General features: G+C 35.1%; 1 protein-coding gene across 1 annotated transcript in view; it reads left to right on the top strand.

The window, feature by feature from the left end:
• ADGRA1 (adhesion G protein-coupled receptor A1) overlaps window positions 1-18,053 on the top strand; it is a 259,550-nt gene that overhangs the window by 120,938 nt on the left and 120,559 nt on the right. Inside the window, exons 7-8 of the mRNA XM_038141334.1 lie at window positions 3,373-3,586; window positions 15,254-15,418. Of these exons, the coding sequence (XP_037997262.1) occupies window positions 3,373-3,586; window positions 15,254-15,418 (379 nt within the window). The remainder of the gene's footprint in view (window positions 1-3,372; window positions 3,587-15,253; window positions 15,419-18,053) is intronic.

Raw genomic sequence — 18,053 nt, 5'->3', positions numbered from 1 at the left:
TTTATGAGGCTGTTGTGTCTGCCATAGACACACACACATGCATAAATATGAGCATCAGAGATTATATATATTTAGTAATCCTAATTTAGTCTTTATTACCCACATAATCAAAGAAATAAAAATCAGTTGTATAGGGCTATGCTTGCCAGAGCTGTTATATTTAAAGTGCTGTCAAATCAATACCAAAATAATTCCAAATACTTTCAGAATTTCGTACTTCTTAATTTGTTCTCGAAGTCAAGCTTGAAAATGTGTGTACAGCATTAATAGGTACTTTTATTTTTATTCTGAATTTGAAAGATTGTTGGATTATGGATTTAAAATAAGTATTTCCAGCTGATGCTGATGTAACTACAATAATTTTATAGCCATTTGGGATAAAAGGTATTGGTCCTAATTCTGAAACTCTTATTGGTGCGATTAATCCTCATAACTGTGAGCTGTGTCACAGAAGTTAGCTGGAACTTCTGCATGAGCAATGGTTGCAGAACCACCCTCAGACATTTAAATCATTACTATCCCTGGAAAACAACTGAAGATTAGCTCTGGTATTAATATTTTTATGTGGAGGTCACAGAGATTAAAAGCAGATGTTTTCCAGGAGTACTTATGTTTACCTTCCACGGTCTGCAAATGTCATAATCCATTGAAATTTTATTATTTTTAATTTGAAAATTAGTTTTCAGCATTATTTATCAATTTGGCCAACTCAAATAGGTACATTCTCAAAGCTGGTCAGGAGGATATCCTAGCATAATGGTATGTTTAAATCCAAGGGTATATTTAATTCATTTTGCGTCTTTGTTGGCACTTAAAAGGATTTGCAAAGAAAAAGAAAAAGAGTTCACTGTTGATAGAACTAATAATTTTTTGACATGCTGAAGGAAAGAAAAGTTTTCATTCACTTCTGATCATGCATTGACAAAACGTGTAGAGAACACCTCATTCCCACTGCATTTCTGGGTGTGGTGATCCCCAAGGCTGAACAACAGAAGGGGTTATGGGAGAACCTTGGACACCAACGCTCAAGACAGAGATAAATTCAGAGTGATAGTGTTACACTTCATCCAAATGCTCAGCAGCTTATTTAACTTGACTTAAAGATATTGATATTCTAGTTCACACTCTTCCTACTTCATAGCCTCACGACACAATGTGTCAGTCACTGCATGACCAAAACCATTTGACCAGATACAACATCCTCTGTTAAAAACTACTGTGTCGATGAGAAATATTTTGTTTTTGTGAGTAGTATCTATTGCTGTTGTAGGTGTCACAGTATGCTTGTTTTCTACATTTTGGTAGTTGTTTAATTAATTTTTGGATAAATTTGTAGTCCATGTATTTTCTTATATTTTATAATTGACTTCATAATGCAACACAAAAATCCCAACTTTTTGGAGAGAGGGAATCTTTCCATTTGCTAGTTAAAGACATTTAATACAAATGACTGAGACTAAGGCTGCAGCTATTAGGAATGAGGCATTAATCTGGTTTACCTTCTCTTCTCCTGATTAGAAGCCAAAAGTCATATAAAAATACTGTACGTATTTCAAGGAATTTTAGTATCACATCATGGTCTCCATATAACAGGTGCAATCAAAAGGTAAATTACAGGATATGTACACAGGTAAGGGGTGCTTTCTGAAGGCTGCACTTTATAGTCAAAGCTGACTTAAAACATTTCAGTAGAGAGCAGCTAATCCCTAAATCCTCTGTGTGCTTCTCCCAAACAACAGTAGCACATATTCAGTTGTACCAATTTTGCATGCTGTGCTGGCCGGCATTCTTCTTTGTATAAAAGTAGAAGTTTACTCAAAGCAGGTGATGGATACTTGTTTTTGTTACTGTTTAACAAAATAGTAACAGGGGCCCAAAGTTGGCTTTTAAGTGCAACTTCTCACAATTTAAGAGTTCCAAAGACAGCCCCTGAATGACATACAGAAGTGTGTTAGGGTGGAATGCTGAGTAAGAGGAAGAACACTTTTGGCTGTCAACAAATTTTAGCAGTTGTAGAACCAGTGATTATGGCTTGCAACCTGAATAGGCATGGCTAAGCTCATCTGTATTTGTTAGGGGCAATGGAGGGTTTTGAGGAGCAAGTTTAAGGAAGATAAAATGGCAAGCAGTGAAATGGAAAAAATAAAAAAGGTACTTGTCAGAAAAATAGATGTTTGAGGTAGTTACTAGTGGTGCAAATGGTGGAAGGGTGACCTTTCAGCTGACAGCTCTGTAGGATGGATTGATATTAATGATGAGAGGCCTTTAAATGAAAACAGAAGAAAAAGAAGGGATAAGATCTAGCTTTAAAATTCTCTTTCCTCATCAAGGTAGAATGATAACCAAGGTGCAAGACTATAGGTCTTTTGTCTAAGGTGAGATTGAGGTTAAAAGCAATCCAGGCTCAGTGAATTGATTTGGTGTTGGAGCCTGAGGTGAAAAGGCTCTATTGTATGAGCTGTTGAGCATGATGTTCATGAGACTTTAGGACTGAGGAAAATAATCTTCAATTACTCTCAAATCTATGAAATAGCAGACTTTCATCAGGGCAAAAAATGTACATACCTTCCTTATCTGCGTTTTTTTACACTGTGTTTGGACATTTGGATTTGTGATTACAAGAGCTGTTTTTTGTAATAGCCTGCTTAGAATGTGCAGTGTTCTCATTATTGGGGTGTTTCTGGGAGAGAGCTTCAAGAGATAAAGTTCATTTTAAAAATATGGTAAAAAATATTCATCTTTAAATAGATAAAAAGAGCTACTTAGATAAATATTTAATGTTAAGTAATTATCTAGAGAGTAGAGATGACTTGTGGAATTGGCAGAAGGAACAGGAAATGAAAAGTCATGGGGACAGTTGAACTTAAGAGGAAAGTTTAGCTATTATTAGTCTTATTGTTATCCAAATACCAGGCATATGAAGTAGCTTAGGCTCTCTAGATCGTAAGTTTTGTTCTGGAGCAAAGTGGGAATTTCCTCTACTGACACTTTTTTATTCTGTACACTTGTGTAGTAAAGCATCCTGCCTTGAGCAGGAGGCTGGGTTGGAGCATCTCAAAAGATCTCTTCCAACCTCAACCATACTGTGACCTGTTTTATGAAACTCATTTTCTGTAGATATTCTGGTAATCCTGTGTTTATCTGGGCTCGCACCAGTGAAAAAAAAAAGTGATCTCTAGAACTCACAACATGGCCAGACTGCAGTGAGTGGGTAGTTAGTGGTCACGTCTCTTATGTTAGCATTTTCATGTGAAGATATAAGAAGCTAGAATGGTATACAATTAGTTCATGTTACAATATTCATAAGAGAGGAATTAATTGTGACTTTGTTTTCCTATTTTTTTGTTTTGTTTTGTTTTGTTTTCCCTGCAGCTGGGCCTCTGGAACTTCCTCTCTTTGAGCTGATCCCATCACAAAGACAAGTGGTTTTCCATGGAGACCGCTTGCCTTTCCAGTGTACCGCAACTTACGTGGACAACAGCACCCAGGTGCAGTGGTACCATGCGGGCCGCCTGATAGAAACCGATGAGGAGAGCGGCATCTTCGTGGAGGACAGCATCATTCATGACTGCTGCCTGATTACACGGTAACACACACCTCTTGTCATAGTCAGGCTTGCAGGCAAGGGGAACAGATTTGACACTTGCAACAAGCCTCATTAAAACATGCATCAGGAGTTATTTAATTTGAAGCAACTCAATTGCGTGCTTGAATCTGAGCACAGAGATAGAAATTTTTCATGGCTATGATTGGCCGTGGTTCCAAATTGTACTTTTTGTGTCTAAGTATCCAGATTTGATCAGATATGGGTTTGAACCAGATAAAGACAGTTTCTTATACAGTAAACCATGAGAAGAAGCATGAAAAAACAAGAAAAGAAGAAACGCTTCAGTAGCATATGAGTGACTTACAGCCAAACTGCTTCTTCATGACACCATCTAGAAGTCTGAGTGATGGACTTATGAAGGACTATTAATTGAAAGGGCTTGGATTGGTTTTTGCAGGTTCCAATGCACTAGATCCCATATTCTTTAGTTAAGTAATCTCATTTTTGTTTCTTATTAGATATTTCTGAATTTTCTGTGACTTTTACCATCTCTGTGCCTGTGTGCTTGAGAGATACAGAGATCTACAGATGCATTTGTTGATGTGAAAAGTGCAAGAGGAGTGAAGTAGAGTAGGCTTATATAAAAGAAGCAAAAACTAATATTTGGCAGTGACTGTAATGTTCCAGTTTTGCTTGAGTTTTCCTGTTAAACATTATTTCAGTGTTTATTTTTGGGTTTCATCACAGAGTATTGGCTTGTCGCTAAAAGTTGCTAAGTTGTTGCACACATCCTTTTGTCCTCTGCCAGTTTCCATCACTGATCAAAAAGAGAGTCTGATTCTGTGTGCATGTTCTCCCTTTCTCTTTGTAGAAGAAAATAACTATGCTAATTAGCTCTGGATAATCATTAACATCTTTTCACTCAAACAGTTTCTATTAATATAATTGACCTGAAATGCTTCTTGAACTATCAAATAGAAGTTATGAAGGGAGTCAAATTAAATCCTGTGCACTGGGGACTTTTGGCTTTATTAATTTCATCTACCCACTGATTCTTTGACCCCTTTTGGAATCCTGTAGATCTAGAGGCATAGATCTGACCTGTTCTCAGAGCTCCTGACTTTCTTCTAATATCAATGAAAAGGACTATTAGACCAATTAGTACAGTAATGCCACGTGCATGAGCTATTATATAACTGCCAAGTCACTTAAATTAAAGCATGTTCTTCCTATTTCCATTATATCAAAATTAAAATACATGCTGTTAATCACCTCATTAATTTTTTCAACTGAGTTATATTTTGCACTGTATAAGTAATTTTTAAAGCATACTAATAAACTAAAATAAATGGTCTAAAATTGTTTCCAAAATAGCTATCTTTTTTAAAGAGCTGTAAGTAGCTTGACTGATTTTTAACTTACATTACTTCTTTTTTTGCCAGACTGTAAAATAAAAACCATTGTCTGCCATAGCATATTTTAATAAGGATGGTTGATCTCCTGCCTACCTCGTTTACTGTGCCATTCAATAGGTGACCTTGATGCTGATGGTGCAGTATGCACTGGAATGTGCAATATGCACATCTATTCAGAAAAAAATGTTCTTTAAGTAGATCATCACATTTGCTGTTATAGACTGGAAAAATACTGTGACGTGCCCAAGTTATGTGGTATAGGCTGTTAAAATAAGACAAAATATTTTTGAATAAAAACACTAAGTCCTTAAACAGCTGTTTAAAGGCATTCAACATTTTAATTCCTCATGTATTTGCACTATACATGACACTTTGTAAGATAGAGGGGCATTGACCATAGAGCATAATCCTTATCCAGCCAAAAATGCTAATACTCAAGCAGTTGTGCCTCTGCCTTGATCTAGGTGCTGATCAGAATTAACTTATTAAAGAAATACTTTCAAACCTACTTTTAAAAACTGTACTATTTTAAAGTCAATTTTTTTAAAACTTAAAGACATGTATTGTTCAAAATAATAAAAGATTGGCCATGTTGTGAGTGTCAAAATTATCTTCAGCGTTTCTTAATATTAATCCCAAGTTTATGACCGTGTATACTATATCCTAATTGATATAATTATTATCATTAAAATTTGAAATAATATATAATAGCATGCTTGTTGCATGTTACAATAGCATGTATTAGTATGCTTGTTACATGCTATTACACACTGATTTTGATAGTTCTTAAGGCTAAATCATGTACAACCATGGCACTGAAACATCAGATAGACTATGCCTCCCTGAAGCTATCAAATGTTAAGTATATGATTTGGACTAAAAATAAAGGTAACTTGAGATCAGTTCTTACAGTATCATATTTTGCCTTTGCATACCTAGTCTTTACACCAAATGTCCACTGTCTGTGGCTTTCTGTAATTGCACTGAAGGACAGACTTTGGCCTGTGCTACTTAGCAATTTAAAGATTTCTATAGCTGGTTTTGAACAAAGAGGTGTAGTCATGTTCCAAAAGCTGCTTATTCAAACATTTTTAGGTGGTTATTTTATTGAGTAATTCCAGATATTTCTGGACGTGGATTTACAACACAAATATCATGCTAAACCCTTCTGTTTTATTAACTGGCACAGTAGAAGGATAAAATATCCAAATGTGTATTTTTTGTCTCCTATGATAAAGCAGAATAAACTAAAATAAATATTTTTGTTACAATAATTAAACTAAAGTTTTGAACTGTATTCCGGTCTGTGACATTTTTCTTGGCAAGGAGTATTCCCTTACAGGAGATCTTGAAAAGGTGTTTTCAATTCTGCTGCTAGCTTGCATTTATCGTTTCCTGCCAATGATAATAATATTTGATTTTGCTGGTGTTTAATTTGCTGTCATTATGCCTGTGTGTAAATGTCATAGTCATATATGAAAATATACATATGATGTGGGACTAATTTCCTATCATTTGTGAATGGATCTAGATGAATTTGTTAATGGGGCTTCCATGAAGAGAGCCTAATTTCTTTGGCCTGGAATATTATATCAGTTTAATAATAAGCAGCAATTCTAACTCAACACATTCTGGTTCTCTGATATCCCTGAAGCCACAAAGAAGGAAGGTCATGTAGAATTCTCTTCAGCACAGCATCTTTCCCAGCTTCCCCACTCTTCCCTTTCAGTGTTTGGAGACGCTAGCAGGACAGTTATTAGAATATTAAACTAGAAAGGGAAACTATTTTAGTTCTATGAACCAAGAAACTCCAGAGTGGCAGAGATACTTTAATTTTCAAGAACTATGTTATTTACCACAAAGAATATAATGACAATTTGGAAGTCTTTTTACTTCTATTCTGCAAATGCTTGTGTAGAGTGTTTAACAGTGCTTATGCCCCGACAGCTGTAATAGCTGCTCTGGGACCATTACAGTTCACAAGTGCTCCTTCTGAAAACATTAAACTGTGAAGAACGTTAAGAACCCATAAAAAGGAGAGCTACAGCTGGAGAAACCAACATGCTCTCAACTAAACCTAGGCTAACAGGTGCTAGGATCAAAAGTTATTTTCAGATGTAATTTTTGTCGTGTAGATGGATTTGCCACTGGAAATACAGTCTCTTAGGACTGAATTTCGATCCCCTGAAAATTGTATTTTTTTCTATTATACTTTGTCCTAAGTATCTCAGTCTTCTAAAAATGGTTGACAAAGCCACTTTATTTTGTGGGGGTTTTTAATGACAAAAAAAATTAAGCCTAAGAATCTGTTGTTTAAATCCTCTAAGTGCTTCTTTACATTGTGACATTAGCCACTGCCAAGTAAATAATGAAATAATTAGTAATGTTTGAGATGAGAGTCACCTGATTAAGTGAAAATCTCAAAAATATGAGGAAGAAAGGAAGAATTTCAAATCAAGGTCCACTTGTAATAGCAAAGGTACAAAAAAATAATTCAAACAAATTAAATGTTGTGGGTTGAAACTTTTGATCATAATTTATGTTATCCAAACAGGAGGTTGAGTCAAATTAATACTTTTTTACTGTTTGAAATTATCACTGCAGATATTAGTAAAGAATTAGGAGTTTGACTGAGACAGTTTCACTGGAAGAATAAAGTTTGTTTAAGATATGATTAGAGAAAGGAAATTGATTCCAGGAGTAGACAGGTGGTATCATGGCAAGTTTGAGATCCAGGCAGATGCTTCCTGTAAGAAAGAACAAAATGCTTCCAGAACCTCTGTGTGAAAGGCAGAAATTCAAGGCGTGTAATGACCCAGATGATCCCTAAACTTTGTTAAGGGTTTGGACAGGAATACATCTGGAAAAGACATGATGCAAGCAGCAGTGGTTTGAACTGGTCCTAGGTAAAAAAAAAGCCTGAAAATCCCTGATAAGGATGTTGATAGGTTGGATACTTGACTGAAAGATCAGATATGTACCAAAACATGGCAGAATATTGGAGATTGCACAGGATTAACAAGATTAGAACATATCCAAGTAACTTGATTCAGAAATGCAGATATAATCACTTTGGTTTCTACTGCATGGGTATTTTGGAGATGAGCAGCTATGGGTCATACTGAGAAATCCAGGGAGATAAGCAGAAATTGTTCAGTGCTGATATTTTTTGCTTTACCTAATTGACCCAGTTTGACCTTTAGCTGTCAAGGAGTTTGGAAACAAATGAAGCAAAATAACAGATTAATTTATAAATCAATATTCTTGTATTATTTTGAAGTCACTTTAAACCCTGTAGGCAATAGTCTACAACTCATTTCAGGCACTGGAGTCAGAAAAGGACTACTGACAGATGTGACTTCACCAGCAGTCTTCTCATATATCAGAGAGGAAGATAATACTTTAAATTATTGCAGAATATTATTAAATGCCCAGGGTAAGGGTTTCATTATGTGAGATTAAGAGTACCTACATGTGAATTAATTTGGAAGATTTATTAAACTTAGGTGTTTTATCTAAAAATATTTCAATTACCTGAATAAAATCAATGACAGTCTTATTACTAATCAGTGTGGGGAATATTTTAAAATATAATCTGTGGAGAGACTGATACAATGAAAAGCAAAAGCAGCAACCATGATACCCTCTGTCATTAAAGTAATAGACCATTACCTAAGAGTTCTGCTGTGTCATAAAACCTGTGGGCCTAATTTGGCTAAGTGCTTATTGAAACATGATTGAAAAAATGGGTATTTTCACAAAAAATATATATAAGTATTTTGGCTGCTAGAATTTAAATACCCTAGAAAAATAGTAAGTCAGCACTATAAAACATTTTGATGGCATCCTTGAAGAATGTTACAAAAATATACCTTCTTTGGTCTTGAGACCAGATTAAGATGCCTTGCACTAAATTTTGACCTCTCACTTCTGTCTCTACTTATATCCAGCAGCTATATATGGGTCTATCCAGCCACAACTCTGAAATGTTCAGTAGTAAGAACAAAAATTGACGCTTTATGCCCCACAAGGGAGAATCAGAGGTTTTGCTTTGACTTTTTAAGGCCAGAATGATTTTAATGTGGCCCTTCAAACAGCTGCAGCTACACAGCTGAGGACATGCTGCACTGTAGCAGCAGTCGAGAGTCAACATCTCAGGGCTGGCTTTTTCTAAAGTACTTTTCCTGTCAACATCAATGTTAGATATAATTATACATTTTCTCTGAGTCCAGGCAGTAGTTTGTAAATCTGTGAACCAAATGTGAGCATATCAGAGTATTTATGACACGCATCCAGAATCCAATGCCAGGTAAACCACCCTAAATCCTAGTAAGACAAACCATTTCTACAAAGAAACACTTGTTAGAAATATTAAAACAACTGAATTACTTTTTAATTTTCATGTATTTCAATCTGCTCAACATTGAGAATGTATTGTAGGGCATATTCACATTAATATGGTGGAATTCCATGAAAATAGCTTATCTCCCCTACTTTTTCTCCTGGTGGGATAAAACCCCTCTATACTTAATTGTTTATAGTATTGTGATTGAGTGGCTCCTAGCCGTTACAAAATAAAGTTTACACTGTAAGAGATACACCAAATACTGAGAAAGAATAGAGATTGTTCCTGAAGTTCTTACATAGGAAACTGCTGTCCTACCTTCATTTTAAATCTTTTGAAATTTCTTGCAATTGGACAAGTAAAACAGGTCAGTATTCAAACCCTAATATGTCAATCAGCCCATATTCATTAGATAATTAATTTCTGCATTTGTATCATGTTAAAGTAATATGCATTTGACAAATTATTTGAAATTGTAAAATTAATTTAGTAGGGTTTTTGCTTGGTTTCCTTTTGTGTGTTGTTTGGGGGTTTTGTGTTGACTGGTTTGGGGTTTTTTTGCTGGTCCTAGTGGTGTGTAATCAAATAATCAAGAATTGTCATAAGCAGGTTAACACTTCTGAGTCATCTGGGATATATTTTACTTTAAAAGCTTTTTACACAATTTTGGCTATTGGTTTGATTGGTGTTATTTATGTCTAAGAATCACTGATAGTGTACAGATGACAGGAGTTATGCTAATGAAACAAATCTTCCTCTGAATATAACATTGCAGCATACAGGATACCTAAGGGGAGATGAAGGGCATACAGGAGGTGTAGCACCATTTCCCTAAAAAGTTGTATCCATCCTGCAGTCCATCAGCTTGCTGGTAGAACAAAATTAATAACAATAAACACATCTGAGCATCCCAAAGCCTTTCACTAGCTCAGACAGAGCAGCTCAGTGACAGACAACTGATTCATGAAGTACTTTAAATAAGCCCTGGCCCAGGTGTACTCCTTTCAGATAGCTTTATGGCACCACTGTGCTACCACAGACCTGCCAGCTGTCTGAAGGTTTATCCAGCAGGAGAAACTTTTGGGTCTCTAGGGCTGTAATCCTTTTTTTCGTCTCCCCACTTACATTCTCAGCTAGCTAGACTGGCATGTGTTGACTCCAGGACTGAAGGAGTTTGAAAATAAATACAAAAATCTTTAAGAACACCTTTCAGTGCAGAGCAGTAGCTGATTGTTTCTACCTGAGAAGCTCAATGGGTGAGAATGAGCTCATGCAACAAACCAAACATCTTGTGATATGATGTAGAGATGTTTAGTTTTCTGAAGGTGATGTGGAAGAGTTAGTCTAATATTAATAGTGTTAGTTTTCTCCATTTTATGAAAGAAATTAATGGAATATATGTAAGTCACAGGTACTTTGATATCCACCTATAGAAAACACATCTCACTGTTAACTGTTGGGCAGCAAATGGATATTATCCTGTGACAGTATTTTTGAACATTTGCATTTCAATTGAAGTACTTTGAGCAGTACAAAGGAAATAAAGTGAGATGGTTTTACTCACTGACATACAGCTCTTTTCTCTTGTTTTGAAAGTAGGTTTTCATTTGGTTTGTTGGGGTTTTTCCCTGGGGTTTTTTTTTCTGTCAATATATTTTTATTAAATCTAGGTCCTTTCCAACTCTTGTCGTGGTTCTAGAATGTGAACAAGTTAGCTAATAGATAAATTATAGAAAAAAGTGTGTTATAGCACATTACATTTCTTGGGTACCCACAGATGGTATTAAATGTAAGTTAAGCTTTGTCTTTATATACAATCAAAAGAAAAAAAAAAAAAAAGATGTGTGTTGCATTACCTCTGTGTATGAGAAATTGATTACACCTGAAAATACTTGCTAGACATCGTGCATAAAACGAATACCAACTTTCATCTTCCTTTTTTTCTTGCTGTTGCCTGGACACAAGTTTACTTCAAAGGCCATCAGCCTTCTAAAGCTGTTTCTTTCAAGGGTAAATAACTAATTTTGTCAGAGAGATCAGGCTAGCAATTTGAGTTCAGACAAGTGCCTTGATTTACAGATTCTCTCTTCATTTTCCATGTTTTAACCTTATGTCCCCTGTGAAAGGCTGTATTCCGAGCAGCAATGTACTCTGGAGACCAACACTCATTTTTTAAATTGCATGTTAGTATTAATAATTTAAGGTGGTATGGGTTGGAGGCATGTTGTGCAGACCTTCTGCCTGAACTGTGGGAACACATTAGCTATTTATCTGTCTGAAGAAGAATATGAGAAAACCTAAATGTCTCCTGAGTTAAAGTAAATAATTTTTATTTTCCTGCTGGAAGACCAGTTGGTTCTTTCTAAATCTTACAGAAACTCAAGTCAGACTTTAAAGTATTTACTGTGGAAAGCCAATCAAAATATGGTGTTGAAGTCTCTTCTTTATTTGTTACTTTGTTTCCTGGCATGCAAATGACTGCTGGGGCGTACAGTAAATGTCGCTATAGTACTTCTTCAGGACATGGCTGAGTAACTTTGCATAATGAGACCTACTTCTGATTGTCTAATTAGTTATGCATCGCTGTAGCAATGCAAAACTATGCCTCAAATAGAACTCTATTGTCATAGGTTACTTGATTACATGGCTATGGCTTCCACGTGTATTATGGTTCCTCTCTTTATAATGACAAATGCCATGGGCTTCAGTTGAATATCAGAACAACTTTTTCATGCAATTGCATCAGCTGTACATTTTAATTAATTTTTCAATATGTCAATCATCACATTTGTAAAAAGGAATTCTACCATGCATGAAATTTCCCAGTACAAAAAAGAATCATGTATATTCTCTTTCCTCTTTTCAATGTTTTTAATGAGAAGGTCACTGTAATTTCGAAAGGAAAGTTGAGAAAAGCCTGCTAGTCATCCTTTTCTCATTAGGCAGCAGTCTTCCTATTCAGTTAGCCTTGATACCATCTCATGCATATCTGACTTCATTTTATCATGATAGAATATCACAGAATTGTTAAGGCTTGAAAAATCCTCTAAGATCATCAAGTCCAAGTGTTTAGCACTAAACCATATCCCCAAGTACTGCATCCACATGGTATTTTGAATACTTCCTGGGAGGTGATTCCACAATTCTGCTGGGCAGCCTGTTCCAATGCCAGACCACCCTTTTCATAATATCTGATCTAAACCTTCCCCCTGCTGCAACTTAAGGCCATTTCTTCTCATCCCGAAAGTCAAAATTTCCTTGAAAAGTGGCAGCTGTCACACTGCTGAGGAGTGGGATGTGATTGCTAATGCAGAGGGTGTAGGAATGCTTGTTGACTCATATTCCATCCTTAGGAAAGCTGCATAGCAGGGGCAAGATTGTTGGCACTTGTGGCCTGATGTTTGTTAGCTCCTGTGAGATAGGATAGTCAAGAAAAGAATACGGCCAAAGGAGCCATCCTCTCTTAATTCTTTTGAGGTTTTGTCAAGCTCCTAAATCAGAGTCTTGCCATGTTCTCAGGTTATTGGAGAATTCTTGCCTTTAACCAAGATTCGTTGCCGTTGCCAAGAGAGATCAAGAATGCCTTTTGGCTATGAGTGAGAGTCTCTGGGCGTGCTTATGCAACCATGCCAAGACTTAAACTATGTAACTGACCTACTAGAAAACTTTGTGAAATAGAGTTTTAAAATTCTATGACCAGGAAAGGCCCACCCCTTCCTGCTGATTTGCCAGGACTGTGAAGTTGAAGTCTCCAAGGATTATAAGCAGAGAGAATGCTAAAGGATCAAGTTGACTGCTTTTTTTTTGAGTATTAAAAGACAGGTTTTTTTTTTTTTTAATTCAGTCCCCCAAATTCTCCAGAGATATAAGATCAATTTATCATTTGTCATACCCAGATGGTAAGTAAATGAACAGTTTCACCATTGGGCTTGCTATCAAAATATTCCAAGAGGAATATAAATGAATGCATCATTTACAGTGGCCAGATGGCAATTCAGAAGACAATTTCATAATCTAGTCACTATATTGCATAAACCTATTCTGGCTTGTCTTTTATCACCATCTGAAGAAAGGGCAATAGAAGATTAAAAGTGTGAATATGAGGAGTTACTTGTCTTTTGAGATAATTTGAACCAGTGTTCAAATATTGCATTTCTATCAGAAACAAGGTTGGTGTATCAGTAAATATTTGTCTCTGAGTCTAGGAAACTTCATCTACTGAGGGGAGACCTGTTAAGCAGCAGATACATTTAAGTCAGAACACATTTCAGCAGTTTAAATAAATGGAAAATACACCCTTTATATTTATTTATCTGCATACTTATTACTTGTAAAATTTATAAGCTGAAATATGGTATTTACCTACCATCACCATCATCATGGTTTCCAATTTTTTCACATTTTTATTGTTAACAATGATTGCAGCTATTTTCTAGAAAATATATCAGAAGATCAGCACAACACATTCTGTTCATTTGAGAAGTCTCCACATCTTGATGCCACAAGTGAAATATCTTCTGCCTTTTCTTTCAGTGAAAAAGCTTTATGCATAATTGTTTTTATAAGCTCTAGGAATATGATCTTTCTTAACTGTCTATAAAGATAATGTGAGATTGTTGTGATGTATGAAATATAATATTTAATTAAAGTGTTGTTAAACTGGCTAATTTCACTGAAGTACTTCTACCTGAATGCAAAAAGATGTATTAAGAATTAGCTGAGAGGCTGCTGTTACTGGGCTATTCACCTGAGACTACTTAAGAGAACAATTGCTTCTTTTGACATTAAAATACTGAGGTACTCTCTGAGAACAGCTAGTAATGCTTTTTCTAGATTTTTTGCTATAAAACTATGTTAGAATTCATTGTAAAAATGAAATAGGGGGTTACAAGGCACTTGGAGTTCAAAGCTGTCATAAATAGGAATAATGTAATATTTTTAAAGTTACTCTTTAATAATAAATTTCACTCAATATCTGGAGCAATATCCAAAATTCTGAAACAACTATCTTAAATCAAAGGCTATTTATTGTGGTTTACTTGTTTTCTGAGGGCCTAGATAGCAGTCCTGTAGTAGGTTCTTGAGAAAATCATCTTTCAAAATTTCAGGCTCTACAAAAAAAAAGTGCTAAAGGTAACAAGTAAAAATTTTTAGATTTTATTTTAAATACAGATTTCAAATAAATTTATTAACTGTTAATTCAGCCCTTCAATTTTTATAAAGTACACTCTCTCTCACACTTCTGCATTTCTTCCCACATAATTTCTAATTGTCTAAACCACAAGGTGTATTCAAAGACAAGCCATTTCTGTAAAGCAAAGTAAATATTTCAGATAAATGCTACTTTTTTTCCTCTCCCAACTACTTTCAAAAGCTGTAATTTGTTTAAAACTGTAGCAAAATTTATTTCTGTCCCATGGCAGATTTAAGATATAATGTGTTACCCTCTTAAAATGTAGTAGCATTATTTTTGGTCTATGACGTCTGTAGAGTTGGAGTAATTGAATAGCATTCTACCCCTGATAGCAGAGTGCCAGATTCTGGTGCTGAAATGCCAGAGGAGCTGTAATCACAGCTGAAGGCAAACCCATTCTCTGTGGGTTGGTTGTGTGGTCAACTTGAAATGCCTTTGTGACTTCCAAGTGCTTGGTTAGGCAACAACCCAAACATTCTGTAATACCTGGGGAAAGCAGAATGGGCTTTGATAAATAATTTATATTCTTTTGTGCCAATTTGTGATTTGTGTTATAGCCTGTTACAACCTGAGTAGTCAATACAAATTGGTGCTGCCAAGAGCTTACTGCCACTCCCATACTGTCTGTCCCTTGATATCATAGAACAAACCCCATTATGATATTTTCATAAAAAATAAGTTAATGTCAGAAAACCAGTGACTTGATATCTGTATAATTAAGTGTATACAATGATTTATCTTTTATTTTTTAGTGAACTTATCCTATCCAGTATTGACATTGATGCAACTGGAGATTGGGAGTGTCTAGTCAAGAACTCCTATGGAAATAGCACTAAACAAGTAGAAATTGTGGTGCTTGAAACAGCTGCTCCCTACTGCCCTGCAGAAAGAATTATTAACAACAAAGGAGATTTCAGGTATGACTTTCTGGGTTTGGAGTGTGTTTCATTTATTAATGGAGGTACAGACTATATTCATGCTTACATGGCACTTCAGTGTCAGTTACAAATCACTTATTTTAGTTGTCATTTTCATATAATATGGTAGGAGGGAGGAGCATTGTATGATTTTGATGGGAAACGGGACCTAGTGCTTCAAGAGAAGCAGTGGTTTGTGAAAGTCAGGAAATCTTCTAATTCCTCAGTATGCATTATGGAAAATTTTTAAGAAATTAGGTAAATTAGAGAAGGTTCAAAATTTTTCTTAGTCTTTGTAGAAGAAGATAACACTGCATTAAATCATTAGAAGATTAAATCTTCAGTGCTTTACTTTTTAAAATCTGTTCTGGTTCTGATAGCTTTGTTCAACTGAGATTAGAGGTAACAAATTACATGAGACTGTTAGTAAAATGTTTCATGAAAAGGATCAAAATAGAAAGTAAAACTATTTAGTAAAACAAATAGATTGTATGAGGTGAGCTTAAGGACACAGAGTTTTATCAATATATCACATGCTTACATAATACATCTGTCCTGCTATCTGAATCTTAGGAGTCTGCAAAATTTTGTAGACTAAATGTAGCTTCTGCTCCATCATTACTTTTATCTACATATGCTGGTGGGGCTTTTTAAAATTGTAATAATTTTAATCAGAAGAAAAGGTTCCTGTGGAATTTGGTATTGTTTTCAGTCATCTCTAAAATACACCAATGATATGCAAAAAGCTCTTAAACAAAACCTGCTTGACAATAAGACTGATGTATGATGGCAATCCCATTGAGAAATCAAGACAGTAATTTGTTACCAAATGAATTATAGTGATAATTCAGCTTGAATAGTTAATGAAAGGAAAGTAGATGAGGAAAGGTGCCTTTCTTAAATAGCAGAACTTTCTGTGAATATTTCTGACCTGAAAGCCTCTATTTATTTTTAAGTTACCTTTGAAACTTAAAAGCCCAAAGGCATTTTGTACTATTTCTTGTGTTTGAATAAAAGTAAGGGATTGAATTAGAAAGAAGTGGAAATAAAAACCTACTCAAATAATCTGTTTTCTATTTACTAGAAAGCTATTTTATTATGTGTTAACCTCAACACCAGAGAGTTTGCCTCTTTCAGTGAGGAAAAATTGCTGAGGCAATGCATATATATGGATTAAATTTCATTAGAGACCTTTGACAATCTTAGCTATAGATTTTTTTTTTTGTCATCACAATAACTGGAATTTTGTTTCTTCATAGAGGATATGCTGAAATAGGTTTTCATTAGATCTTTAAAAAATATAGACTCCCTATCAGAAAACTCATACTGAATCTATTAGATGGCAACTCTGTGAAGTTCATGTTCTTGCCTTAAAATGACATCCTTTTCTTCATAAATAAATATATATAAATCTTTGTGCTGCACAAACTAACACCAGGGGCATTTTTGTCATTTTACATAAATCACAAGAACAAGAGTGGACATTTCTCAACCTATTGATCATCTTCCTAGAAATCCATATAAATTTATTTTTTAAATGTACATCAAAAGGATGCTGAGTCCATAGGTTCTTTTGGCATTTGAGGGAACGAATTTAAAATCATAGAGAATTTACGAGGTTCCAACTCAGCGTTAATGCTTGAAATTGTTCAAAGGTTTATCCTCAGAGATGGAGCTTTCACACCAGCAAGTTTTCTTACAAAGGTCTTTGAAGTTTTGGTAGCATAACAAGTATGGAAGTAGAAAGAATTGAACCACAAAGGCAAAACTAGAAAGAACTGTTCTTTTATTGGGCAAAAGAAAGGGGGGAAAAGCATCAACTGTTAGGGGAGTGTGGCTATTTCAGTGGTCCAGCCTAGGTGGTATTTATAATTGTGTAACTGCAGCAAGAATTAGGCACTGAGAGTCAGAATGAACTGGGCTTTTCTAAGAGGTTTTCTCTATCATGGCCATATTTTACCTTTTTTTTTGGTTGTTGTTTTACAGAATGCTGTAAGCTTATTCTAAAAGGCAAATGATTATGTTGTTACATGCTATCATTCTTAGTCACAAAGGCCAGATTCTGCTCACTGTGACAATGCTAGGCTCAGAATTATCTCTTTAGTTTCACTTTTGAAGTAAGTTGCCAATAAGTGTGGCCCAATTGCATTAATGCAAATTTTTTACTAAAAATAATATTGCATCCCAGAGGCAAAAGTCCTCTATGATACTATATGCTCTACATACTGCTTTACATATTTTGATTTTTTGGGAAAGCTTTTTTCATGATTCGTTTTTTTATCAACTGTTTTTACATCACACATTGAATTTTTTCGGTGACAGCTGTGAAAAATAAAAGTATTTTTCTTCTTAGCTTTTCTTTGAAATGAAGAAAACTTTTGTAGTCCAAAACCTTTCAGTATATTATGTAACAATGTACAATTGAACATGTAACTAGAGGAGCTAATATATTTGTTTGAGGAAAGGTTGATTGCCAAGCTGTAATTTCATTGAAAGGCAGAATATTTTTGTGATTTATTTGGTTCACTCATTAGATCAGTGCAATTAAAGAACCATATCCTTCCAGCACCTGCTGACTCGCTGATAATATGCTTATGGCTTCCTTAGATTTCTGCCAATTACCTGATCCTGCTAT

The sequence above is a fragment of the Motacilla alba genome, chromosome 6 (genome assembly GCF_015832195.1).
Source record: "Motacilla alba alba isolate MOTALB_02 chromosome 6, Motacilla_alba_V1.0_pri, whole genome shotgun sequence".
Classification (NCBI taxonomy): domain Eukaryota; kingdom Metazoa; phylum Chordata; class Aves; order Passeriformes; family Motacillidae; genus Motacilla; species Motacilla alba.
The sequence above is the reverse complement of the archived record's forward strand: the minus strand, read 5'-3'. Positions and strand labels throughout refer to the sequence as shown.